Genomic DNA, 27,647 nt, shown 5'->3' on the forward strand with positions numbered 1-27,647 from the left:
ATTTTGAAGCATATGGATCGCTGGAGAAATTAATCTTTGAATTAATTTGAAGGACTCCACGCTTTTAGACAAACAAGCAATTAGCTATCTTGTAAAAATACCTTGTCCTTTATTGAGAAGAAAGTAATAAATTAAACAGACATGTACAATCACTGCTGTTGCTTCTCAGTTTGCAAGGCACTTAAGCATGCATATTTATGTGTATATAAGAAAGACATGGTAAGAGCATAACTGAACATTAAGCATAATTTAGGAAACAAGTAATTGTGTGATCAAAATGTTAGTGTGTATAATGCAAATGCAATTCTCAACATCTCATTTGTGAACATGTAGAATGTGAATATAAGATTTGACCAAAATATATTATGAGAAAATGTAATTAAGCAAAAAGTTGCGCATTACAGTGCTTGTGTAAGTGCATGGTGTGATATAACCCAGAAGATGCTATGGTTTGACCTTTAACCTGTGGAACTTCTCTCAGGCTTTCTGTAGTACCAATGACCTGCACAAGAGGGCAGCCTTGTCAAACCTGGTGTTTTTTATCATAGGCATGGATGTTAAAGCTCTCTTGGGCAGCCAGTGATAGACACAGCAAACCTTTTTTTCCTTTTTCTTTCTTCATTCTTTCATCCTTTCTTTCTTCTAGAATACCAGAAACCATGATTCGTCTCTGATAATAACATCTGCCGTTGTTAGTATGAGTTTAATATAGAGTTACACAGTCTCAGAATAAGTCACAGAATCCTTTGGTTTAATCGCACTACTAAAGCAACAACCATGCAGACTCCTCTCATGACAAAACAATATAATAAAGGGGCTATCTCTACACAGAGAGAATACACCTAGTTTGAAAAGAAAAAATACAACTACTTTTGCTCTAATAGGTGAAGAATTGACCAATAAAGCTAAACCAAAACATTGGGGGGTTTTTTTCCATCTAGTTTTCTCTTTATTGCTTTCTTTTTATCTACTACCTACCTACCCAAAATCTAAAACTTTCTAATTGAACTCTGTGAAGTCCCTGCAGATTGCCCGTACTATGGGCAGCTCGAACTGCTCGAGGCCACTGAACTCTCGGGTAAAGAAGACGTGTGTGTCTTTGGGCTCTGATGCCATGGCTTTCAGGTCCTCCATTGGAGCCCAAGCTACACCCACAGTGAACACTGTAATCCCTGTAACAGGACAAGGTTTAGAGGTTAGGATAGCCATCCTAGGACATTTCTATCATTTGCCTTCAATGGTCACCATGTTTGTATTGGAAAACATTATCTCAGCTGATAATGGTGGAGTTAATCTCACTTTGTCAAAGTTCAAGCAGCATGATTTTGGCTCAGGACTAATTACTCACCTTGCCTTTGAGCAGCTATAGCTGGTCCTTTAACATCATCATAGGACTGGCCATCAGTAACAATGATAAGGAACTTCTTGCCTGAACCCATGGTACCGGGCTGGAATAGATTTTCCATAGCATAGGTGATGGCATCTCCAGTGGCTGTACCACCACTTAGGTACGGGATGTTTTGGAGGGCTCTCAAGGCTTCATCCTTTTTTTTATAATCACTGAAGCCAAACTCCAATCTCTGGTCGTATGTGAACTGCACAGCCCCAATGCGTGAGCCAACGTCAGAAATGTCGAAGTTGCGAGCAATAGAGCTTAGGAGGCTTAGAACTAGTTTGAAGTTTGTATCTCCCACACTGCTGGACCCATCAATCAGGAAGCCCAAATTGACTGAGTTATAGCATGTCTTGCTGCAGAGCAGCTGGTCAACAGAGCAGAGCTTCTGAGCCAGAGGCTTCACAAACTTACTTGTGCTGAACCAACTTGGTATGGTCATCGTGAAGAAACCATTGTCTTTGCACCCTGCCTGTAAGACACATATTTGTACTCGGTAGTCATCTTTTCAAATATTTTTCTTTCAACAGAAAAAAGAGGCTCCAAAATATTTTGACACATTTAATCCATCCTATTTGTCTTTGAGAAACCTACCTTCTTCATGAAGTCTTGATCCCTCACCATTCCCATCTCCTCTGGGATAGCTTTGGCCACATTCACTATAAACAAGTTCATTCCAGATTCTCTAGCCATTACTGATGCGTCGTCCAGGTTGTCAGAGGGCCATCCATCAACAAATGCCACAATAATCCGTGGATGACCTCTTCGCGTTCCAAAATCAGGATTGAAAAAGTTCCTTACTGTATGGAGTATGGCCTTGCCTGCGCACAGAGTAACAAAATGTGAAGCAAAGAAACTACAGGCTTGATGCAACCATAAGGATCAGACAAAATGGCTGGTGACATGACCATCATGCATCATATCATGTGTTTAAAGTAGAACCATGCACCTGTATTGGTGTTGCCCCCACCATAAGCTACCTCTTTGAGGGCAAAAATCACATCTTTGGGCATGCTATAGTTGCCCAGGTAGAATTCAATCCGTGGTGTTTCACTAAAAACATAAAAGTGAATATTACACAAATGTTTCTTTTGGTAAACATTGATGATATTTATTCCGAACGAAATAGAAAGACCTGATACACACCTGGCTTGCACCACTCCCATATGTGGTCCATCTGGCCCAACCTTCAGCATTGCTGCTAGTCTACCAATGAAGTTCTTCTGTAGGTTGAAGCGTCGATGTCCTATATGATAGCTGCTGTCCAGAAGCACAGCTATATCCACAAGACAATCTGGAACAAGGCAAACATTATCTTGGCATGATTCACTTTCTAGAAAAGGATAAATTGTCCCTTTAGATCTGTGATTTGAGCTGTCAGGTCATAATCAAATGCACCTCTGTTTTCTGCTACTTGAGGTTTCTTCTGGGGTTTCTTGACAGCTTTCTTTGCTGCAAGAAGTAAAACATTGTGAGCACATTAGCCTGCGGGATATATAAGTAGTATATATATATTTATATGTGGTTCCCTGGTGGACTAGTGGCTAGCATGCATCACTCTCACCGCCGCAGCTCGGGTTTGATTCCCAGTTAGGGAACCAACCCCAGCCACTGGAATTGCACGAGCCAGTGCATTCTCAATGCCAGGCCCAAGCCCAGAAAATGGAGAGGGTGTTCAAATTGGACACCTACTTGCTCCAGATGCTGGGATGTCAGCAGTGATGGTTTGACTGGACACTTCCATAGGCAAGCTGATTTTTCCTGAGAGAGAAGGAAGAAAAGATTCTCTATTTTTCTATTACATGTGAGACACTGATCATTTCCAATAAATCCATAGTTTCCAATCATTTCCAAATGTAACTGAGACATACAGACACTATGATATACTGAAGTTGTCTCCTTGTGCTATCTTTTACAATGTGCTGGTAGCATTTAAGAATATCTTAACTTTCTCTGGAATAGGGCCCTAATGGCGGTTCCCATCTAATGGCAAAGTGCATTCTGATTACCTCTATAGTAAATTAATTGTAGTGCATTGTAGGATTTCATGAGCAAGTTGGAAAATCTCAACAATGCTTCTGAACATGGCTTGAATATTCTTCTAAAATAGTGCACTATATACTGAATAGGGTGTTTTGAAAAGTTTTGACACATGGAAAGTCTGCACTTTTTTTTAAGTCAGAGTGCAAGTTCCTAACCCTGGTCCTGGTGTATGTACAGTTTCTTGGCCCTGTTCTAATACACCTACTTCAACTCAGGAAGCACTGTTAATTGGCTGATCAAGTATGTTGGGAGCTGGGAAATCACAAAAATGTGCAGGACAAGGAGTACTCCAGGACCAGGGATGGGAAACTTTGGTACATGAACAGAACATGGTGAATAAAAATATAGTTTGAAGTTTGCATAGTTACACAGTCATATGTTAAACAGGCTTAACACTCGTATTTTTATTCACTACTTTCTATTCCATGAACCAAAGTATCCCAGCCCTGGTCCTGGAGTACTCCTTTTCCTGCATATATACATACATACATACATACATATACATACATACATACATACATACATACATACATACATACATACATACATACAAACATACATACACATACATATATACATACATACATACATACACACACACACACACACACACACACACACACACACACACACACACACACACATTTATGTGTGCACGTTCATGCAGCAGAGAGCGAAAATGTCGCCACCTACTGGCTACAGTGAATGATGCACTCCAGCTGGACAGAGATTGAGTCTGGATGCCGTGTGCGTAAGAACTGAGATAGTGACTCCTGCCCGCCAGTTTCTGAATCTCCAGAGGTCCTCCTGACGCACTTATAACCCCACTGCAACATTCAGAGGGACGGTTAGGAACAGTTCGTTTTCAAAATACAACACGGTACCTGTTTTAACCTAAAGCTGTTAACTGAGTGTATAAAAATGACACAGCTTGGTTTTCCATGTATGGTAGAAAAGGGCACTGAGATAGTGTGTTATCTAACTGGATAAAGTTTATAACTAGTCAACGTAGTAACTACATGCATCAATACATAAACAATACATAAACAATACAATACATAAACAATACATCACGACCTGGAGGTTCATTATCTCCAGGGAAGAATATGTACATGTTGGAATATGTTTGTTTGTGTAGTTGTTACATGTATTTGTTCAAATAATGCAAATCCCACCGCTTTTCGATAAGCACCACAGGCACCACATATAATGAAGGAATTATATATATATATATATATATACACACACACACACCCTGCGTCTAATGGTTTTATTGGTTATAATGGAATTGCACTGTTTTTAATGGAAACTGTAGTAGTCCCAATGAGTCTCTACTGGTGATATGTTACCTTCTTTTGGTGGCATGTTTTGCCTAGTGGATAAGGACCAATTATAGTTTGTAATGGTATTTGGTATTTGTAGTGGAAACCATTAGAATTTCTGTCATAGTTTATATTGTGGGGTTTTTTTTCTTTTCTTTCAGCAGGGCATATTATTATATGTACACATTCTTAACATATACTGATAGATGATAGACTTAATAGGCATCAATAATACCGGTGATACATACGTAGATGATATGTATATATAGAATTTGATTTATTTTATATTTCATTGATTTAAACTGGGGCGGCTGTGGCTCAGGTGGTGGAGCGGGTTGTCCACTAATCGTAGGGATGGCGGTTCGATTCACAGCCCACGAGACTCCACATGCCGAAGTGTCCTTGGGCAAGACACTGAACCCCAAGTTGCTCCCGATGGCATGCTAGTGCCTTGCATGGCAGCTTTGCTACCATTGGTGTGTGAATGGGTGAAGTGCAGACCATTAAAGATGTTGGAAAATTGCTTTCCATTTTCATTTGGCTAAAGATCTCAGAATTGATCATTTATCGAGCTCATCAGCACGTTTCCATTAAAAAAAGTGTATTTACATGAATGTGTATGTTGGCATATGTTGAGATATGATATAAACAGGCCCATATTTGCCACTTGTTGTCATAGGTCAGGTATATGCAGATGTGTGTGAGAATATAAAATATATAATCCAGTACAGACAGTGCAGTATCATATGTGGCCAGTGATCAGATGTGTGTGTTTTTTTTGTGTGTGTTTTATTTATTTATTTATATATTTTTTTTATTTTTTTGTGTGTGTGTGTGTGTGTGTGTGTGTGTGTGTGCGTGAGAGAGAGAGACAGGTAGGCGTGTTGGTGTGAGGTATTTGGTGGCCTGTGCTATAACCCTTTGCCGAGTGAAGACATTCTGCAGGATGACCTCAGTGTCAGTCCGTTACGGTTCAGTATTTTCCAACCGTTATCTATAAATATTTCATCTGATTTCTTTTTTCTTTTTTTTTATTACACTTAGATCTGAGTACCTGTGCAGCGCGGCTCCGCAGATGCTGGAGATGGAGGCATAAATCCCGGAGCCGAAAACTGACAGTTTCCACAGCGTGCAGTTTGCGGGACACACCACCAGCGCGCGTGAGTTCGATGAGTCCGCCAAGTCCGCCGCGCGCGTGCCGCATCCTATGTGCATCGGAACTAAAGCACAAAAACAAAACCATACAGATTACATTAAAACCACAGTGTCTACTCAGTTACAATGTCCGGAATTAGGTCGTGATAGATTCTTTGTAATATTTCAATCACATTGTTCTAGTACTTAATTATTAATGATTATTTTTAATCATAAATAATTCTTGATTATATCAGTAATTTCAAACCAAACTGAAAAGCATATGCACATGTCTATAAAAGGAATAGTAAAGACAGACCACCTAAATCAGCTCCAAAGCTGATGGGCATCAGAGACAGAATGCCTGTGTCAAATAAATACATATGTAAGACATAAAAAAACATGAATGAAATGTTTAAAATAAAATGAATAATACACACAAATAGTACTGTATGTTTGCATGCACAAATCTACAGAAAGGATCAGTTCAAAGAAAACACAAAACAAACTTACATTCTTGATACTGATTGAATAAAACTGATACGAACTGTGATTATAAGCATAAGCATAATAATCATAATCAATATTTATCCTACCTAGGACATGAAGAAATGCAAACCGAACCGGCGTAGTTACTGAAGACATCTGCAGAAACACAGCAGAAGATTTGTCACACTACATTAGTCACACAGCTAAGAAAACAGAAGAGCATTATATTGGATTGCAGTCGAACAGATCAACTGCATTTACTGTTATACCTTGGAGAAATTCATGTTGAAGGTCTTAAAGAAGTATTCAACAAAGCCTATTTATAATTAGACTGCAGTGTTTGTATTTGGGATCAGATACTACAGAAAAGCCTGAATTGCCAGACACATCCTTCACTACTGTCTCAATTAAAGGTTCATACTTCGCTTAATCCCCAGTAGACACAGAGAAGGAATTAACACATTTTGTGATGTAAAATATTCAGTATTAAAATGGATGGGAATAGACAAACCTTAGGTTAGAACTAAAGCCACAGGTGTTATATAGGATGGTGTTTCTTTGGGCTTCCAGTCTCAGAAGCTTTAGTAAGATGAAAAAAATATTAAATCCTTTGTAGATGATATTCCCGCAGTGTCTGAAATTTTAGGGTTCCTTAAATCCCTTAAATAATCTCCCTGAAAGCCTTGGTGAATTCATGGTGACGTCACAAGAGGCGGACCATCCAGCTCCAGTGTAAAGTTCATCAATATACAGTATCCTGGGCCTTTTTAGGTTTTGGAATTTCAGACAAGAGTTACAGCAGAGTTAAGACTGTACGATCAATAAAAAGGTGCGCACAATCTGGGAGCATTTATTGTGAAGAGCTAAACAGTGTTTATTACAGGATAAGTAAAGGAAGTAATGTTTGTGTTTCAGTGTTTACTTTATTAAATTGAATTAATATTACATTTGGAAAAAGGTCTCTTGGGCTCTCAGGGTTTGTGTAATGTCTGGAAAGTAGCTGAAGGTCTAACTGTTTGGGGGGGTGGGGGGAGTCATATAGTGAAATCTGAGTCAGAAGGCAATCTTTTACATAGGGTCAGCTGTGTTAATGATATTCTTCTAAATTAAGAACCATGGAAGAGAGTTTGAACACAGAACATGGAAGAAAGCCAGACCCGCTTTCAAGGCTGGTGGATCAAATTTTACCTTAACAGAGCAAAAACAGAGCAAAAACAAAACGGATTGATCTCCAAAGTCGAATAATAGTGTAACATATCTCTCTCTCTCTCTCTCTCTCTCTCTCTCTCTCTCTCTCTCTCTCTCTCTCTCTCTCTCTCTCTCTCTCTTAAATACACATGCACCTACAGAGCTGGGAAGGGGTCTGATATGTCTGTCAAATTCAGTTTCTATTTCAGTATTTTAGGTGTAAATTTAAGATTAAATGAAAACAATGTATAACATTTACAGGCAAATCTGAAAATAACCTTATTCTGTGCTATTCCTACACTGTTAGATAACGGATCAAATCTAGAAGCATAAATTCTTTTTGGGTTTGTCCCTCTGGGGGAACCTTAAAACGTTTTATGTAGAACCATGCAACAGAATTTCCTGTTTCAGAAGGGTTCCTTTAGGAAGCTCGCTTTGAGAATCCCTGTACTGTAAATTTGTAAAATAAATGGTTAATTTTCTCAATTATTTATTTATTTATTCTTTTAAATAGTGTAGCATTCAGTCCGGATGAGTGTTTGTTTTCAGACTAAATTAGACAGTCTAGTCCCACCATTTTATCTTTTTAACCTCTGCAGACTTTTACACTGTACACACAGAGCAAAGACACAATTTATTGAGAATTTTAGGTATAGAGATTTTATTTCTTGGTAATATAACAACCATTTTGGTTTCAAATATTTAATCACTTATTAAGTGGCCATATATAATTGAAAGGGCAGTCCAGGCAATGTGATTAAATGATCTAGGCAGTCTGGTGAAATGATAGGCTGCTGTTTACCATGGCATCGCCAAACTCACTGGCATGTACTGATGAAGTACAGAGGAAGTTTGTATGGGAATGTGGTGTGTGACACAGTGCTTATTCACCCAGATAGATGAAGACCTCTCAAAGAACGATACTTGATCCATTTGTTGTGGCCTGAATAGAACAACTGCTTACTGTAATGACTGGGAACTCTCCCAATTTCCAAATTAATGAATATTTCATGGCACGAAAAGTCTGAGATTAAAGTGGTTCTCGACAACAAAATTATTGTCAAGGCTGGTCTACAGATTGCTCAGCCCTTCAGACTGTGTGCAGTACACTGCGATTGTATTAAAACTCAGGTAAAAGAATTCTTTGTTACACATTTAAGCTTGTCTGAAAGCCGGCTGTCTTACTAAGTGCTACCTGAACATGGGCTGTATTTGGCATAACGAAGTGTAGTAGTCCTGGAAAGGAAATATTTATACTTTGGAACCTTTTTAACAGTTTCAATTGTCATTAATAGTCAGTAGCATTAGTTAAAAACATTTATTTAAATCAAATTTAATTTGGTTATGTGCAATAATCAAAACGTTTAAGAAACAGCTAATGTCGCTGTGTAGTGAATCTCATTCTCAAGCAGAAAGTAATTCCAGGTAATTTGTTTTTTTTTAGTGCTCACGAAAGCAGGTGACATTATGTGGAGAATCTCTCTTGATGTTGAAACCGGTGCACAGATGAGAGTGTGAGTTTAAGGTGATACATGACACATCTGTTTCTACATGGGCAAAAGCTGCACTGTCATGTGTTACACAATGTGAGGCTTTGTGGGAGAGCCACTGCTTTCTACAAAGGAATTCATGAAGTACCATTTTATTTCATATAAATGATATTAGCTGTCCAATATTTCGATGGATGTCTCATTTAGGCAACCATCTTCACCTATGTAAATATTAGCTCTGGCTAATGTAACATACACTGGAGCCCAGGTTTGTCTGCAAGGATTTTCTTAAAATAAAATAACTTATAACAGTGCCATTGAATTCTCAAATCTTTTTGGTCAGAAGGCATTGATCCGTTTTCTATATCAGCATGGTTTTGACAAGATCGCAGGTCCGAACGGATGCCATCCAAGGCTGGGAGCCAAGGGAGCAAAATTGGCCATGCTCTCAGGTTGGAAGGGATGGCATACTTTTTCTCCCATGCCATTCACAGTGATATTAGCCAGTCGCAGGCATCTGTGAGCTAAAGGCATCACACTGCCCTGTGATGCTGCATGAGCAGCAGTTAAAAAAGACACAGAGGTTAACTTTACATGTGTTAGAGGAAGCACATGCTAGCCTCACCTTCACAATCTGGTAGAGGCCATGTGATAGGGGAGAGTTTACTAGTGTTTGGGAATTGGCAACATCAAATGTAACACGTTTGCCTCACACCTCCAAGGTTGGGGTTCGATTCCCGCCACGGCCCTCTGTGTGCAGAGTTTGCATGTTCTCCCCGTGCTGCGGGGGTTTCCTCCGGGTACTCCGGTTTCCTCCCCCAGTCCAAAGACATGCATGGCAGGCTGATTGGCGTGTCTAAAGTGTCCGTAGTGTATGAATGGGTGTGTATGTGATTGTGCCCTGCGATGGATTGTCACCCTGTCCAGGGTGTACCCCGCCTTGTGCCCCATGCTCCCTGGGATAGGATCCAGGTTCCCCGCGACCCGGTAGGATAAGCAGTATAGAAAATGGATGGAGGGAAAAATCACAGTTACGTTCCAAAGTCTCGTGGAAATCCCTCCCAGAAGAGTGGAGGCTGTTATAGCAGGAAGGGAGGAACAACTCCATATTAACTCCCATGGTTCAGCAAGCACATATGGGTGTGATGGTCAGGTGTCCACAAACCACTGGCCATATAGTATACAGTACATACAGTATACACACAAGCAAAAACTCCAAATGTTAGAATGTTAACATTTTGTTAACCCAATAGACACTTAATTTTGATGTATAACTTTGTACATATTACGATTTTGAGTGACAGTGATAAATTTGATCTAAAATCTCAGCAATGACACTACTACAAATGAAATGATCACACTATTCCAAAGCTACTTTGGCCTTCATCTTGTATAAACATATTTCTCCTGAAAAAAAGGATGAAGCCATGATGGTACAACTTTCCAGTGTTTTTTATTAGAAGGACCAATACGAGAAATACATAGATATTGATATCTATGTATCTATATGGCCAAAATGTGTGGACATATTACCATCACACCCATATGCACTTGTTGAACATCCCATTCCAGAGTTGGATCTTCCTTGCTGCTATAAAAGCCTCTTATGGGAAGACTTTCCACAGGATTTTGGAACATGACTGTGGAGGTTTGTGCTCGTTCGGCTACAAGAGCATTAGTGAAGTTGAGCACTAATGTCGGGCAAGGAGGCCTGGGGTGCAGTCCATGTTTCAATTCATCCCAAAGGTGTTCAGTGAGGTTGAGGCTCTGTGCAGGCCACTCACGATCCTTGGCAAACCATGTCTCCTTAGAACTCACTTTGTTCACAGGGGTATTGTCATTCTGGAAAAGATTTGGCACCCTTTAGTTCCATAAATGTGAAATCTTAATGCTAACTGATAGTTAATATATCAAATGTAAATCAAAAATGTTGGCATTGTTGACATTGGATAATTGATAATTGGTAATCTTCTTGCTTCATGGCATCTGGAGCAGAATAGGCAGCTGTGCTGTTTATACATACTTTCCAAGTCCTACCTGTCTGGCAGCCATCCATTTAATAAGCTCAAATTACTCCACATTAATTATAAATGATAGTGCAGATCATGTAACTAGCACCTCTTTTTCAGATTATTGTCAAACTGCACTCAGCTACTATTCATGTCTGTCATGTCTTGTTCCCTGGATCACAGAATAGACTCTACATATCTAAATGGTCATTTCTGTTATGCAAATGCAAAAATTAATTTGATCACTTTATGTGCATCAATAACACACTTTGCAGCAGTTGCCGTTCTTTAGAAATGGCTGTGAAAGGGGCACGCTCATGACTTGTTCTCATTGTTTTCCTCTTGGGCTCAAGCATCTTCATTATCTGGCATCTTCACCTCCGGTACTATCTCCATAAAGTAGTCCAGAAAAAGCTGCACATCTTTAGGTTGTGCTACCAGTGACATTTGTGGGGAAGGGCTTTGAGCTTCACTGGGCCTCAGGCAGCAAAACAGAGCCTGGAGATCCTTCCGGAACTTGGAGCACATGCCAATATAAATGAAAAATTGTGGAAACTTGCTGACATAGCAAAGAGGCTAGCCAGGATACCATTGAGTGGGTGTACTTGGTAGACCTAAGCAGACCACAAGGAAGAAGAAGCCTTTATTTGTCACATATACATTACGGCAAAGTGAAATTATTTTATTAGCATATCTCAGCTTGTCAGGAAGTTGGTGTCAGAGTGCAGGGTCAGCCATGATACGGCATTCCTGGTGCAGAGAGGGTCAAGGGCCTTGTTCTAGGGCCCAGCAGTGGCAGCTTGACTGATGACTGTATGGAGAATAGGCCAACAGGAAGACCGTCACAAAATGAACAATAGCTACAGAGGGACATTGGTGTCCATGAGAGAGAGCAAAATATGGCAAATAATGGCATGAAATAATGCATTCATTTGAGAGTCCACATCAGACTGAAATAATCAAACCTATGTTATGCTGCGATCAATCATCCTCTGAGGGTCTTGTAGCTATAAATGAATGTATGAATGTGGGACACATGCATGATCACTGTGACCATTATTGGCACAAAGAAGTTAAAGAAGAAAATGCTGATGTATAGCTTGAACGGCACAAAAAATGTAGCTCCAGTTTCACGTTCCATATCTGTGGACTGCATATGGACATGTTAACCTAACTGTAGGACTTAAATTGTCTATGACTATAAATGAATATTTCTACATCTATATTTGTTTTTTTTTTAATGATAAATACAAGATAATTGAAAGTAGTTATTAGACTCTTAAGATCAGACCATACCTCCTCTGTAACTGCCTCAGTCAAGGAGAAGCGCTCCAGCCCAGAACAAGGAGGAAAAACCAGACTGCAGCTATGACAAAGCCAAGTTTATGCTTGCTGACGTGATGATCTGAAAAACCAAACCCTTGTGTCAGCATTTTTCTTTGTAGTGTATGCTGATTTATCTGCCATTTGTACAGCCAAATAAGATCTTATCTTCTAACATAAGACTGAAAAACATATCCACCAATTTATCATAGACTTAGCAAAGATTTTCAAATTGAGATTAATTCATAGTCTAACCAGTAATGATAAAGGAAAAAGGAAATTTTGTCTGTGATCTAAAAAAAGGTTTGACCATGAAGATCAGGCAGGAAAGGATAAATGCTATCAGAAACAGGGCAAGTAGTAAAGGGAAAGAGGGCAGAACAGTCTGGTGGATCCATGCAATTGGGTTAGAACTCTGAACTTGGCAGAGCTGGGGCATATCATGCTGAGGTTGGCATACGTTGATGATACTGATGAGGCCAAATAACAGGATCAAGAATCCATACACCTGACATCTTATATAACATCTTATGCAGCACAATGTTATAGGGCGGCTGCGACTCAGGTGGTAGAGCGGTTGTTGTCCACTAATCATAGGGTTGGCAGCTTGATTCCCGGCCCATGTCTCCACATGCTGAAGCGTCTTTGGGCAAAACGTTAAACCCCAAGTAGCTCTCGATGGCAGCCTTGCATGGCAGGTCTGCTGCCATTGGTGTGCGAGTAGTGAGAATGAGAAACAGTGTAAAGTGCTTTGTAGAACCGCTCAGGTCAAAAAAAGTGTTATATAAGTGCAGACCATTTACCATAGGCAGTAATTGCTCTAATGTGTCATCACCCATTATCAAGTCTTCTGAAGAGCAAACCAACAAGATTACAGTATAACTGTGTACATGCCTATCTGTTGGAGCACATTCAAAAGATACAGCTCTCCACTCTCTCACTTTGTAAAACCACCTTTCAGAGTAAACACTTGCGAAACACAAGTGCTACTTAATGGTGCCTTTTTGAGTAGCAGTAATGTCATTTGTTGTCATGTAAGTTTCAATCAGGCTACAATTTGGGGATTTCTGCCTGTACTAACAATTGCTTTATTTTTTTTTTGTACAGTCTAATTAATAATCATGTAAATATGTGAAAGCCCTGCCTTTCATTGATTACTTTAGTACAATGTTGTATTCCGCAAAATGTATGTAACTGTGGTTCTATGAACACCGAATAAAGAGCATGGGCAGTGTCTTAATACTCACTTGTTTGCATGTGTACAAGTGCCTAAATCTTCCACAAAGTCACTAGTTGAATTTATGATATAGTATTCGATATGTAACACCACCTGTGTCGCCCATCTGTCCATGAAACCTGCCGAGTTCCCACTAGTTCAGCTCTGGTTCTGAGTGACAGAAAACCCCAGTATTTATCCATTGTTCATAAAAACACAGTTACATACCTAACTAGTATTTTATGTACCCCTACTAACCGCCAGGCAGTAACCACAGGTTGTATCGAACACCTGTATGACCTATGCCACAATGGGGTGTCTGTGGCTCAGGTGGTAGAGCGGGTTGTCCACTAATCATAGAGTTGGCAGTTCAATTCACGGCCCACGTGTCTCCACATGCCAAAGTGTCCTTGGGTAAGACACTGAACCACAGTTACATACCTAATATTTTATGTACTCCTAGCGCCAGACAGTAACCGCAGGGCTTCCGATGGCAGGCCAGCATGGGTGTGTGTGTGAATGGGTGAATGAGAAACCGTGTAAAGTGCATTGTAGAACCGCCAAGATTAAAAAGCACTACATAATTGCAGACCATTTACCACTTACATTGTCAGTAGGAACTGACTCACCTTAGGATATGACCATGTTCGCATATGACCACTGCCCTGAAAGCACTGGGATGCGATGTTTCACATTTACATATACATTTACAGCATGTACCAGATACCCTCATCCAGACCGACTTTGTAGTCTCTTTAAAAACACATCCTATTGCTAGTGCACTACGACAAGGTCTAAGAATACCATCAGTCTAAAACCCTGGTGGGTACTGACCCTTGTAAAAAGAAAAAAAAAAGTGGACTGCATGGTAGAGTTGGCAGAAACAAAGGCATTTTTATGCTGCTACCACAAAACAGCCAGCTTGCAATATGCCAAACAGCATCTACAGAAACTCAAACCTCATAATTCTAGAATAAAGTCATTTGGAGTGATGAGACAAAAATTGAGCTTTATGGTCACAGCCATAAACATTATGTTTGGAGTCGAGTCAACAAGAGAAACAAACCATCCCTACCAAAACTCATGGAGGTGGATCTCAGTGGCACAGGAAATTTGGTCAAAATTGATGGCAAAATAAATGTATCAAATTATCAAAAAATCTGTCCGAAAGCTGCATCTGAAGCACACATGGACTTTCCTACATGACAACAATCCAAAGCACAAGACCAAGTTTACCCTTCAGTAAAGTATAGTCTTGAAGTAAATTAACATAAATAACACTTAATATTTGGTTGCATATCCGTTGCTTGTAATAACTGCATCAAGCTTACACTATGTTTCACAGATAAGTTTGTATAACCTTTGTGGCTCATCTTGGTATTTCTTTGCAAATTCCAATTTGGCTTTCTGATTCTTACTGCTCATGAGTGATTTGCATCTTCTGGTATGGCCTCTATATTTCTGCTCTCAAAGTTTTTTCGAATGGTGGATTGTGATACCTTTACCCCTGCCCTGTGGAAGTTGTTGGTGATGTCAGTGACTGTTGTTTTGGGGTTTTTCTTCAATACAATGTTTCTGTTATCACCTGCTGTTGTTTTCTTTGCCTGACATGTTTGATGTCTGGTTGTTAATGCACCAGTGGTTTCTATATTTTTCAGGACAATCCAAATTATTGTATTGGTTATGATCAATGCCTGTGCAATGGCTCTGACTGATTTCCCCTCTTTTTTCAGCTTCAAAATGGTTTGCTTGTCTCCCCTAGACAGCTCTCTGGTCTTCATATTGGTTGATTCTTTTTAACAACAAAGGCAGTCTTCACAGGCAAAACCTAGGGCTCAAACCAAGAGTTTCAGCACTCAAACATTCAGCGCTGTTAATTGTTTAAAAAAAATCAATCTAACAGGGCACACCTGGGCAGCAAGAAACAGCGGTCAGCAACATGTTCCAATAATTATGATCACTTGAAAAATGGGTGGGTTCAAACAAAATGTACCATGTTCTACGTTGTTTAACACATCTGGATGTAAATATAAGGTAATGGAAGCTGAAATTCTGATATATAATCTCATTCATGTTTTGATTTCAAACCAAAATGTCTTCAGTGTATAGAGGAATGCTTTTCTGTTACACTACTCAGCACTACATACAGTATACATACACTATATGGCCAAAGGTTTGTAGACACCCGATCAGCAGGCTTATCTAGTGTATATAGTGTATATAGTATAGGAAACTTATGACTACATACATATATGTAGTGGAGAAAATATGGTACACATGGACAAAATCCTGTATCATATCGCGGAGTATTATATCATCCACTGTGCTCTATAAAAATGTAGTGGTACATCATGTTATAACAACTATTACAGAGTTCTTGCTTATAGAAAATACCAAATCTGATTTTATCTGCTTACATTACATGTCCCCTTTGTCTGTATCAAATAGCGTTCGTTCTTGAATATCACAAATGTAAAGGATTCCATGAGACTACGCAAATGCAATAAATGCAAGACTAGGATCAGAGATGTTAAGAGTTAAGAAATTGTGTGGCTCAAGAGACCATTCCATTGTTTGGACCAAAGTAATATCACAATCCCAGTTCCAAACCAAGACAGCTAGCCTAATCAACGGGACAAAAATGAAATCCACCAATTTTCACAAAACAGACAGTTTAGGTCTACTGCTGTTTTAAGATTTTCAAATGCATCTTCTAATTTGTTAAATTTTTCAGTACTAGGCCATGTACATTTATACATATAATGTGTCAGTAAGAACATATAACATTAGTTGTCTGCATTAATACCAAATAGGCACCATTCTCCGCCTACTCAAGGTATATTCTAACATTAGAGAAATTATGAGAATCCATTTAAATAAAAATACTGCTGAGGGCAGAAAACTGAAACAGCTAAATTGGACTCATCTCAGGTTGATGTCTCCACCTTGCTGGGGTTCCACAGTACCGACTCGTGAGTCACCACACCAGATACATGGTCTTTAATTGACAAGTGACATAGAATAAGAGCATACAGTCTTTACATGTGCTTATGCACATAATTTTCTAAACTTATTAAGGACTGTGCCTGGGATGCTTCCAGGTACTATCATCAAATCAGTTAATGCATTTATCGCTATGTACCACTAACCTCAAATCTGCTTCATCTGTTGTATGTTTATAAGATCCAAGGCACATGAAATTCACATTGTCAAGTAGTCTATTTTGTGAGAGATTCAAACTTTATTGACAGTTGTATTATTTTTTTCATTAAATAACTGTATGCTAAACATTATAAAGTATATAGAACATTAGCAATTAATTTGTTAGAAGGACAATGGTGTATAAATGGAGAGGAGATGACCAGATTTGAAAGCAGGAAAAACAGGATTCCCAAGGTTAGACCTACTTCTGCCCCAGTTGAGAGAGCTGTGGAGAAAAGGTACATAAGGTACATAAGCAAGTAAATAAATAAAGAAAAGATAAATATATGTGAACTGTGGATGTGTGAAATGGGTTGTACATTATATTGTTCTAAACGTATTACAGACACAATGTGGATAGCATCTGACAGCACAAGGTATAAAGAACCTCCTGTTCCACCACTGCACCATGACTTGATCAGTCTGGTGCCAAAAGTGCTTCAAAAATGGGAACAGAGACATGACTGTCTCTGATAAAAATGGTTAAACACAGCACCTCTGTTGTGTATTGTGTCCCTGTGGAGAAGCCCTATAACAGAGGTGATTGTTCATGACTAATACAATGTCATGAATGAAGCGCAGGGATCTTGTGTATGTAGAATGGAATAATACCTGTTTCAGGAACTGCGCTGCACTGAACAGCTCACTGCAGCCATACATCACCTTTTTCCCCTGCTTGGCCTGCAAAGAAAAAATCATTATTGTCCCATCATCAGCATAACATGACCTATGTTTCTCTAGAAATCCATTTCCAATAAAAAAAAAACCAAACAAAACAAAACATACCCTTGTGTAGTCGACAAGATTTTGATATTCTATGTAGTTACCCCCACCAACGACAAAAACAATGGCCTGTAAAGAAAGGGCAAGCTTAAAATTAGACAAATGAAAAGTTTGACAATAAAAACCACATAACCGTGCCTGTGTGACAACAGTGAAAATCCAAGAGGCATAATTTGTGATGGTGAGTGGCCACAACTTTTCAGGATTATTCATTAGCTTCTGAGCACATATCAGTTTACAGAGGCTTGTGCCAAAATCATCCAGGGTCAACGTTTTTGAAGATGAAATACACTCACCATCCACTTTAACAGGAACACCTGTAAACCTGCTCATTTATGCAGTTATCAGCCCATCATGAGGCAGCAGCACAATACATAAAATCATGCAGATACAGGTCAAGAGCTTCAGTTAATGATCATATCAGACATGAGAATTTGGAAAAAGTGTGATATATGTGACCTTGACTGTGGAATGGTTGTTGGTACCAGATGGGCTTGTTTTAGTATTTCATAAACTCCTGATCTCCTGGGAATTTCACACAGGCTGAAACACCTTGTTGATGAGCGAGATCAGAGGAGAATGACCAGACTGGTCTGAGCTGACAGAAAGTCTACAGTAACTCAAATATGCACTCTATACAACTGTGGTGAAGAGAAAAGCATCTCAGAATGCACAACACGTCAGACCTTGAGGCGGATGAGCTACAACAGCAGAAGACTATATCATGTTCCACTCCTGTCAGCCAAGAACAGGAATCTGAGGCCATCATGGGCACAGACTCACCAAAATTGACAGCTGGAGACTGGAAAAAAGACCAGATGATTTGTTTTCTAATCTTCAACTGTCCATTTTCGGTTATCCTGTTCCCATGTTAGCTTAAGATTCCTGTTGTTGTCTTCTGCTGTTGTAGCCCATTCACCTCAAGGTTCAATGTTTTGTGCATGCTGAGATGCTTTTCTGCTCAACACGCTTGTAAGGCATAATTAGAGTTACTTTATCCTTCCTGGCAGCTCAAACCAATCCAGCCATTTAACTCTGACCTCTCTTGTCAGCAAGGCGTTTCCACCCACAGAACTCTTGCTCATTCAATGTTTTTTTGTTTTTCGCACCATTTTGGGTAAACTCTAGAGAATGTTGTATGTGAAAATCCCAGCAGATCAGCAGTTTCTGAAATACTCAAACCAGCCCATCTGGTACCAACAACCATGCCATGGTCAAAGTCACAGAGATCGCACTTTACCCCCCATTCTGATCTTTGATGTGAACAGTAAATGAAATTGATCTGTATCTGCATGATTTTATTTACGAATTGTACTGCTGCCACATGACTGGTCAATTGGATATCTGCATAAATGTATACAGGTGTTCCTATTAAAGTGTATGTGAGTGTATGTAACATTTTGAAAAATATTATTCTTGATAAAAATTTACATTCTGAATAACTGTTCTCTGAAAATGGCTATGTGTAATTAAAAAATAAATAAATAAAATATTGCCTTATAGTAATACTAATTACAGTTATAGTAATTCTACATAATATATTTGTAAAGCAACAGGCCAAACCTACCTCTTGAAATGGGTTCTTGTTCCTTGGAATGGAACTAGAAGGAATAAATAACAGGCTTAAATAATAAGCTTAATTCAAATTCAACCTTCTTTTTATTACCATTTTAATTTGTGAAGACATTAAAATAAAAATTATATATCGCTGAATCTCCAAATGTTTTGATGAAGTAAGTTACAGCACTAACAATACATGTGGATCCCTTGTTTTTTTCTTTTTTGACTTGATTTGACTCCTGTCTTATACAGTATGTGGGTAACAAAGACAAATTGTTGCCATGATTGAATGGCTTTACCATGCTTTATGAATGAATTTCATACAGATAATAAGATAAGATACCAAATCAGTACAGAAAAACACTCCCAGTACACAGAACCCTACCTTTCACTGCCACGCAGCATTTTTGGGTCAAAGTATCTGTAGTCATCTGTTTCCTACAAGATCACAGCAAGTTAGGACACATACATTAGTTCAAATCATCAGGCCTAAGTTTAAAATCAGTCTGCTTTATGTTTTCCAGCAGCCATATGTCAATGGGCGATGACTTTCAAAGAATTCAGTGAGTAAAACTCAGACGTCACTGTCCCATTTTGTCTGCAAAATATGAGTGAACTGTCTCAGGAGATGGGACAATGACTTTGCTCCCTCTCACTCATCCTCCCTATCGGCTGAGGCCAAGCCTGTCTCATCTCCCACAGGACCTCAGTCAGCGTGGCCTGGCAGATCCCCCACTCCCGCACATACTTCACCACAAAAAGGAATATTTCGCCATCACCTCGCTGAAAGAGGAGCACCATGGTTGCTTCCAAATGGATAAATGCTCCAGATTTTTGTGCTATCAGCTTACTCCTTTGTCAGTTGATGCCTAATACCAAGTGGGGAACACTATTCATAAAGCACAGCACTATTTTTTTTTGGATGGTCTAGGTTGAGTACATGTGTCTCTGTGATGCTCATCTGGAGAGCGGCAGAAGCATTAGGACCTGGACAGTTCTCTCCCTCTGTTTTTTCCCCCAACAAGAGACGCACTGTACTGGGCTCTGTAGCTCCAGTAACTAAGAAAATGATAATATGTCTGATTCAAGTGTGTGGTCAGGTTTTGAGGCTGGTATAGCATAAGCATTTCTAGTCTGTGAAGAGATAATCACATCAGCTGTCCACTGCAGCATTTTGAAAGAGGAGCAGGATTTAGACCAAAATAAGTTTTTTTTGTCTGCTAGAGAGCTCAAATCTAGTTAGTGGTATATATGTATAAAACATTACAAAGATGCAACCATCAAAATTGTTTTGAAAATGTCATTCTGGGCGACTATAATATGGCTTATGACTAATGACCAATATGACTTATTTGAATGGAGCTCCTAGAAGTCTTATTACTGGAAGGGTGTCAAACATTTACCACATCATATCCTTTGTACACAATTCCACATTTATAAAAGATTAGCATCAATCACACCCCCGGCAGTTAGAGACACAACCTCAGCAGTTATAGACATTTTCAAAGGCAGACTTTTCCTTTAAAACAGTCCAACAATAACTTAAAATGAAGCAATGTGCTAAATGGGAATTTCTCTACCAACACAAAGCTCATGCTGTCCAAAGGCTTCTGGATTTAAGGAATTATAGCGACAATATGAAAAAGCAAAGCCTTTGCACCCTACTGTTTCTGTTTTGAATGACATGTGGGTTGAGAGTATTAAGTAGGCTTTTGGTACTCAATGGTATTTACTAAACAACAAAAAATATACATTAGATAGCATACTTTGGTGCACTTATATTGTGTGTGGTGGCCTGGGAACTCCCTTCACATGGTGTCATTTTGACATTTGTAAATATATAAATTCTGAAAACTACTTACTCTCCTGAACTGAAATATGTTTCTCTATTGCACATTCTCAATCACAATTTGAACTTGAAAGTTTGGTTTATACCCAAAAATGAAAAGGCATTTAAAATCTCCATTCTGATGCCATTGAAAGACACCTGCTATTTATTAAGTTCATTTGCAATTTCCATTCATTATTTTCACTTGCATTTAATGTAATATGTAATAAATAAGACACACAAGTTATAACAATGAAATATATGGCTGTCTTTAAATCTGCCTTTATTCAAAACCTACTGACTAGTCAGAAGTCCAACACAACCAACACTCATTCTATAATAATAATAATAATAATCCTTTTTTTATTAAATAAAATGTGGCTAAAAATATTAAAGTGTAAGTAAGGTTTAGGAAGAAAAAATATTGGGCAAAATACAATTTTTAGTTATTTTTGGCTGTTTGCCACCATTTAAAATTTCTCCTAAAATGTTTAATACACAGAAATCGCTGAGAATCCAGAGTGGTCAATTAGTGTGGAATAAACAGAGCATGCATAATGAAGCAGTTGTTACTGTTTGCATCTGTTCCTCAGAGGATCTAGTGTTGCACTACAAAATCCTTGAACTCTACAAATGAATACTTAATAGACTTAGTGTCTATTCATTGTAAACCCTCCTCCTGGTTGAGACAGTGCAATAACAGAACAGATCAGATTGCTTGGAATTATCTCTTTCTGTACCCTATCTCTGTACTGAAACAGCTCTGTGCAGGGCATATATAATGTCTCAAAGTACACGATCTAATGCAAACTGGGCAAAATCTACCTCAGTAACCCTGAAATGTTGTGGCTGGTCTTTTTCTTAAAATACCAAGACCTGGTTAACTTCTATTCAATGACTGATAATGATTATAATAAAATTATGTTCCTAGAAGGGTTGTGAACACATGCAACAAACAAGGTTCCTTACTTTTTTTTATTCTGCACCTTTAAATGTTATGTAAATCAAAATGGTAGAAATTTCAGATAAATCCATTTCTGTTCCAGGCTGTACCACAAAATATGGTAAAAGTTAATGGGGGAGTACTTATGCAAACCACTGCAATTTTAAATAGTCATAAAGAAGCAGCCTGTCAGATACAAAATTTATTAGCACTGTCAAATTAGGTGTACAGTATAAGTACTGGACGCGTCAACATTTTTTTCAGTAAATATATTTCCAATGAGGCTATTCAAAATATGAAATTTTCACCAGACTTTGGTATTAACTCAAGAAATACAGACATATCCAAACTTTAAAATCCATAAATGAAGTTATGTGTAATACAGTGGAATGACACAGGAAAAAAATTACTGAATATGCTAACTGAAATTTATTTAATACTTAGTGGAGAAGCCTTTGTTTGTAATGACAGCTTCAAGACGCTTCCTGTATGAAGAAAATAATGGGCCGCAGTATTCAGGTGTGATTTTGGCCCATTCTTCTAATCATATTGTCTTTATAACTTGTTCAATTGGATTGAAGTCAGGTGATCGACTGGGCCATTCTAACACCTTGATTTTTTTTGTCTGAAACTAATTGAGAGTTTCCTTTGCTGTATGCTTTGGATCATCGTCCTGCTGGAAGGTCCACACACATCTCACCTTCATCAATTTACTAACCCAGCGGATATTAATTTGCACAGATAGGAGGAATAATTACTTACAGATTTCAGCTGGTTCCTTGCCTTAGAGAACTTTTTTTTTTTTTTTTTTTTTTAAAGAGAGTGCTCAATAATTTTTTCCTGTGTCATTCCACTTTATTACACATAACTTTATTTATGGCCTTTAATGTTGTGAATTCTTTATTCTTGACTTAATACTGATGTCTGGTGAAAATGTCATTTGCATAGCCTCGTTGGAAATAAATTTACTGAAAAAAAAAAATTGACATGTTCAATACTTATTTCCCTCTCTGTATGTTGCACCATATTAAGAGCAATATCTCATATGGAGAGAAATAACTCACCGGATTTGATTTCATGTCCATCAGGTTGTCCAAGATTCGCGTAACTGGCAAATTCTATATAAAAAATATAAAGTTTAAAGATATAGAAAAATATTAATATTCAACCAGTAATTAAAGAACAGACTTATTTAAGCTAAAAGGTGAGCTGAAAAAAACTGATAAAACTGAAAAATATTTCAAAGGGTTCTGCTGATATACAGTTATGATGGTCAGAGGCATAACCTGGCCTGGGCACTCAGGGCTGTATCTCCGAAGATTTTTTCTTTAGCCCAGAACAATTCTCCACTTGGAGCCGTTTGTCACTAAGTAACTGAACTTGAGTAAAATAAGACAGCAGTGTTGTAATTTTATATCTTCAGTGAATGTAAGCAAGACCAATCAGCAGGGTTGGGAGGGTTACTTTAAAAACGTATTCCGTTACCATTACAAATTAGTTCATAAAAATGTAATCAGTAACGTAATTCAAGTATCACAATATGAATGTAATATAATCTGATTATTTTTGGATTACTTTAAGGTCACATATGTAAATAAAGTCAAAAGAAAAGCAATATGATCTAAAATAAGTTTATTTAGTTTTGTTTTAATTAATTACTTAATTAAAGGTCAGAAATAAAATGTCAAAAGACTGATTTCTTTGGTTTTAAATGAAAAAAATTGTAATCCTGATAGTATTCCCAATTTTTTTACAAATCATATCTGTAATCTGATTACTTTGTTTTTTGACATAACTGTAAGGGATTACAGTTACCAGTTTTTTTGTATCCTGATTATGTAATGCCGTTAAATGCATTCCTTTACTCCCCAAGCCCGCCAATCAGACAGAGTTTACAGGAAAATACGTGGAAATACTTGTGTCTTATTGGCTGACAGATCTCAATTCTGCCAAATGCTAGCTCACACAGTCGGTTAGTTTGAGGGGAAAAATGGATATATGATGATCTTTTACCAGTAAAGGGGTTGAAACTGAACCACTAACATCCTCTCATGATGAGTAGGAAAAAGGTGTGTAAATGTGTGTCAAACTAGCCTACTCTTGTGTTAGACAGCCAAAATGTTTGATATTTTATTGGTTTGGTAGTCCTGCAAACAAACAATGATAACACCTGAGGCAAGTTTTATGATAAATCCCACTTTTTTAAAATTTTCCCATTTTAATCAATTAGTCCTCACATGCAAGAACAAAAATGCATGGAAACAGTTTACTTAAGAATACACTGCAGAGGAATCTGGGCTCAACCTGATTAACTGTCCAGCTAATGCCCCTGATGATGGTATTGTGTGATAAGGGAATCTGAAATAATGGTATATTGTTACATTGTTCTTCAGTCTCCCATATCTTGTTAAAAACAATGCGGTCTCTCTTTTACTGTTATGGTCACTGTGACCATGTTTCATTTGTTTCTTAAATTAGCTGCAATTTCTCAAATCACAGCTCCAGTGTCCCCAGTTAGACCCTGAGGTGTGCAGAATTTCTGTGCATGTTCTCCGTGTGTCCCCACGGGTTTCAGTTTCTCCAGTTTTCACCTACCTCCCAATAATCCTGCCTCATGCCCAGTATTCCTGCAATTGGCTCTGGATCCACCATGACCCTGACCATGATAAATCCATTACTGAGAGTGAATTAATAAGTGATAAACTAGAAAATTACATTTTGGAAACTATACAATTGGGCACCTGAGCAAGTGGCCAATGGAAAAAGTACAGTTCTCTTTCTAGCATTCATTTTGGTATCCCATTTTGGGCATATGCCTCTCTGCATAGTCCTCCGAAGCCCTATTCATGTATTGAATTAGGTTATGTTAGCCAGTGAGGCTATTTAGCTGACATTCAAATTGTTTTTTGAAATAATAAAATAAAATAAAATAAAAATGGCTGTTCCAAAATGCAGTTGAGAGCTACCCAAAAGAATCTCAGGCGTTTATGAAAACACAGTCTGCTCCACAGTATTATTGTGGAAAACAGGTGCTGAACACTTTATATAAAAAAAAAAAAAAAAAAAAAAAAAAAAAAAAAAAAAAAGGTTGTGTGGGAATAAGCCTTAGGTGGATTCTTCTCCAAACATTTGCGGGTTCTGCGGCATTTCCCACAACTGTCCCTGACTGAAATAGTTTTCTCCTCTGTTCCTGCAGTGTAGTGTGAGAACCAGTCGCAGACAGTGATGCAAGTCCTCATATAGATAGTGATGTAGTGCGAGTGGCCTTGCCTGTCTTCAAAATTGGCATATTTCATTTTTGTAAAATAAGTTGTAGCATATTTTGCCATAACTTGTGGATTGTTAATTACTTATTTGTGAAATATATAATTTAGTTGAAACATTATTTAAAGCTGATACACCTTTTAATGGCTACACATATAGTTTTATTAAATCTCAAATGTTATTTGGTGAAATTAACAGACTTTTGACTATAAGTACTAAGTATAAGAACTATAAGTGTTGCCAGCTTTCTTTCATAAATATGGCAGAATCTTAAAATAACTCAAATTTCCTTTGAATAACTTAAACCACCACCACCCCTTGGAACCCAGACAGCACTAAGCCCTCTGAAAATCTAAGGAAAACCCTGTGGCTCTGGCGGTAGAGCAGGTTGTCAACTAATCGCAGGGTTGGCGGTTTTATCCCCAACCCTTCCACATGCCAAAGTGTCCTTGGGCAAGACACTGAACCCCAAGTTGCTCCCAATGGTAGGCTAGCACATTGCACGTGAGCTCTGCTGCCGTTGGTGTGTGTGTGTGTGTGTGTGTGTATGTGTGTGAATGAGAAACAGTGTAAAGCACTTTGTCGAACCACTAAGGTTAAAAGGTGCTATATAAACGCAGACATTTACTTGCTCTAGTTGGAGGACAGCCAATGTTACAACAGCTTCCAAGGTGGCGCTGAGCATGGCTGATGTGTTGCAAGCCCCCAAATAACCTTGCAGTCTTTTGTTAATTAGTATAATTGTTTAGCCTTTTCATGAGAGATGTACTCAGCATCGTCACATACGACCAAGAAAACCTATCAAAAAAGTGTGAGGTTTCCCACAGGGAGATGGAATGGAAGGAGTGCTGGCATTTTAGTTGCCAAACGAGCTAGCCACCCTCCACTCGCCAGCATTCATCTAGCAAATGTCCAGCCACTAGACAACAAACACTGTGAGCTGAGAGTGTGGATTCTTTTCCAAAGAGAAACAAGAGAATACAATTTAATCTGCCTAACAGAAACCTGGCTAACAGAGGAGATACCGGACAGAGCCATTGAGCTGGAAGGGTTTTTCCATACAAACATAAAGAATGCTCTGTTAAGAGCAAAGAAAGGGGAGTGCGTGTTATGATCAACAAGGGTTGGTGCGCTCACCAGAATGTGCTAACATTCAAGACCTTCTGTTCTTCCAATCTAGAAAATATCATGCTTAAGTGCCAGCCACTCTAATTAGCTATGCAGGTTAGAAAAGTTATTATATTGAATGTTTACATGCTACCACAAGCAGACACTGATGTGGCACATAAGATACTGTACAAGGACTTCAATGAACAGGAAACTGCACACCAAGAGGGTGCCCTAATAGTTGTTGAGTACTTCAACAGAGCAAACTTAGCCCCAAAACACCCCAGGAGACGGGATAACCGATCATTGCTACTCCCCCTTCCAGAATGCATACAAAAAATGAGGAGTGTACTGATCTGGTCAGACCAATCAGATTCCACGCTCAAGACTGTTTTGATCTCATGGACTGGGAAATTCTGGGTTGGGACAACAACATTGACTACGTTTACATGGACAGCAATAATCTAATTATTGACCTTAATCTAAGTAAGGTAATAATGTGATTAAGGTGTTTACATGAGTCGCTTTTAGAATACTCATGTCATGTACCCGTTTTACATGTTATTGATCATAATTAGATTAAGAGCCCGCGTCATTACGTCACCGCGCCACGCCGTCCCTCCAGAATTACACGCATCAACATACAGTTCGTCTTCGTTATGGTACCGTATACAGTTTTGGGTGTTTTTATTGAAATTTTTTACGAACGCTTCAAGTGCGGTTAATTATTAGTCATGCTATACGTGCAAATAGACGACTGCTTGAAGCCGTGGGCTGTGTCTCAAATCGCATACTTACCTACTGTATAGTAGCCGAAATGCATGTATTTTTCCCCACTACAGGCCTATAGTAGGCAAGTATGTAGTTTGGGACACAGCCGTGCTCTCGTTTGCCATAAAACGTAAAACTGCCGTGTGTGATCGTGTCCTGTCGCAAAATGCGGTGAAAACTCTCACACGACGCTCATAATGTGATTAAGGTGTTTACATGTCTGTAATACACGTCCATAATGCGACTAAAACAGGAGTACTCCACCTGTCTTAATTCGATTAGAGCTTAATTCGATTATGACCTTAATTAGATTAAGGTAAGTAAAAATGGCTGTTTACATGGTAGTTTCTTAATCAAAGTATGGTCTTAATCGGATTAAGAGTGGATTATTGTTGTCCATGTAAACGCAGCTATTGATGAGTACACATACTCTGTCACAGGGTTTATCAGGAAGTATCTAGAAGATGCTGTTCCCACTTAGACAGTTTGGAGAGAGATATACACACACATATACATACATACATATTATATATATATATATATATATATATATATATATATATATATATATATATATATATAT

General features: G+C 38.5%; 2 protein-coding genes across 5 annotated transcripts in view; both read right to left on the reverse strand.

Moving 5' to 3' along the window:
- Positions 1-85: 85 nt before the first annotated feature.
- coch (coagulation factor C homolog, cochlin (Limulus polyphemus)) lies at positions 86-7,023 on the reverse strand. Of its 2 annotated transcripts, none has more exons than XM_047157544.2 (12): positions 6,893-7,023; positions 6,489-6,537; positions 6,212-6,256; positions 5,813-5,978; positions 4,130-4,263; positions 3,086-3,154; positions 2,792-2,845; positions 2,540-2,687; positions 2,343-2,446; positions 1,988-2,214; positions 1,349-1,865; positions 86-1,172 (listed from the first exon to the last, which is right to left on the reverse strand). In XM_047157544.2, the coding sequence occupies exons 2-12, from the start codon at positions 6,535-6,537 to the stop codon at positions 1,000-1,002; spliced, it is 1,686 nt and encodes a 561-aa protein (XP_047013500.1). In that variant the 5' UTR covers positions 6,893-7,023; the 3' UTR covers positions 86-999. The 2 variants fall into 2 exon arrangements, with proteins under 2 accessions (XP_047013500.1, XP_017331296.1); XM_017475807.3 differs by having other exon boundaries at positions 6,215-6,256; positions 6,893-7,022.
- A 9,801-nt stretch (positions 7,024-16,824) lies between these two features.
- Positions 16,825-27,647, reverse strand: part of scfd1 (sec1 family domain containing 1) — a 33,576-nt gene continuing 22,753 nt past the window's right edge. For all 3 annotated transcript variants that reach the window (XM_053682461.1, XM_017476973.3, XM_053682462.1), the window contains exons 20-25: positions 22,987-23,040; positions 19,537-19,589; positions 19,159-19,192; positions 17,595-17,660; positions 17,421-17,489; positions 16,825-17,034 (exon numbers count right to left, since the gene is read on the reverse strand). In XM_053682461.1, the coding sequence (XP_053538436.1) occupies positions 17,011-17,034; positions 17,421-17,489; positions 17,595-17,660; positions 19,159-19,192; positions 19,537-19,589; positions 22,987-23,040 (300 nt within the window). In that variant the 3' untranslated portion in view covers positions 16,825-17,010. The remainder of the gene's footprint in view (positions 17,035-17,420; positions 17,490-17,594; positions 17,661-19,158; positions 19,193-19,536; positions 19,590-22,986; positions 23,041-27,647) is intronic.

This window comes from Ictalurus punctatus, chromosome 9, assembly GCF_001660625.3.
Source record: "Ictalurus punctatus breed USDA103 chromosome 9, Coco_2.0, whole genome shotgun sequence".
Taxonomy (NCBI): domain Eukaryota; kingdom Metazoa; phylum Chordata; class Actinopteri; order Siluriformes; family Ictaluridae; genus Ictalurus; species Ictalurus punctatus.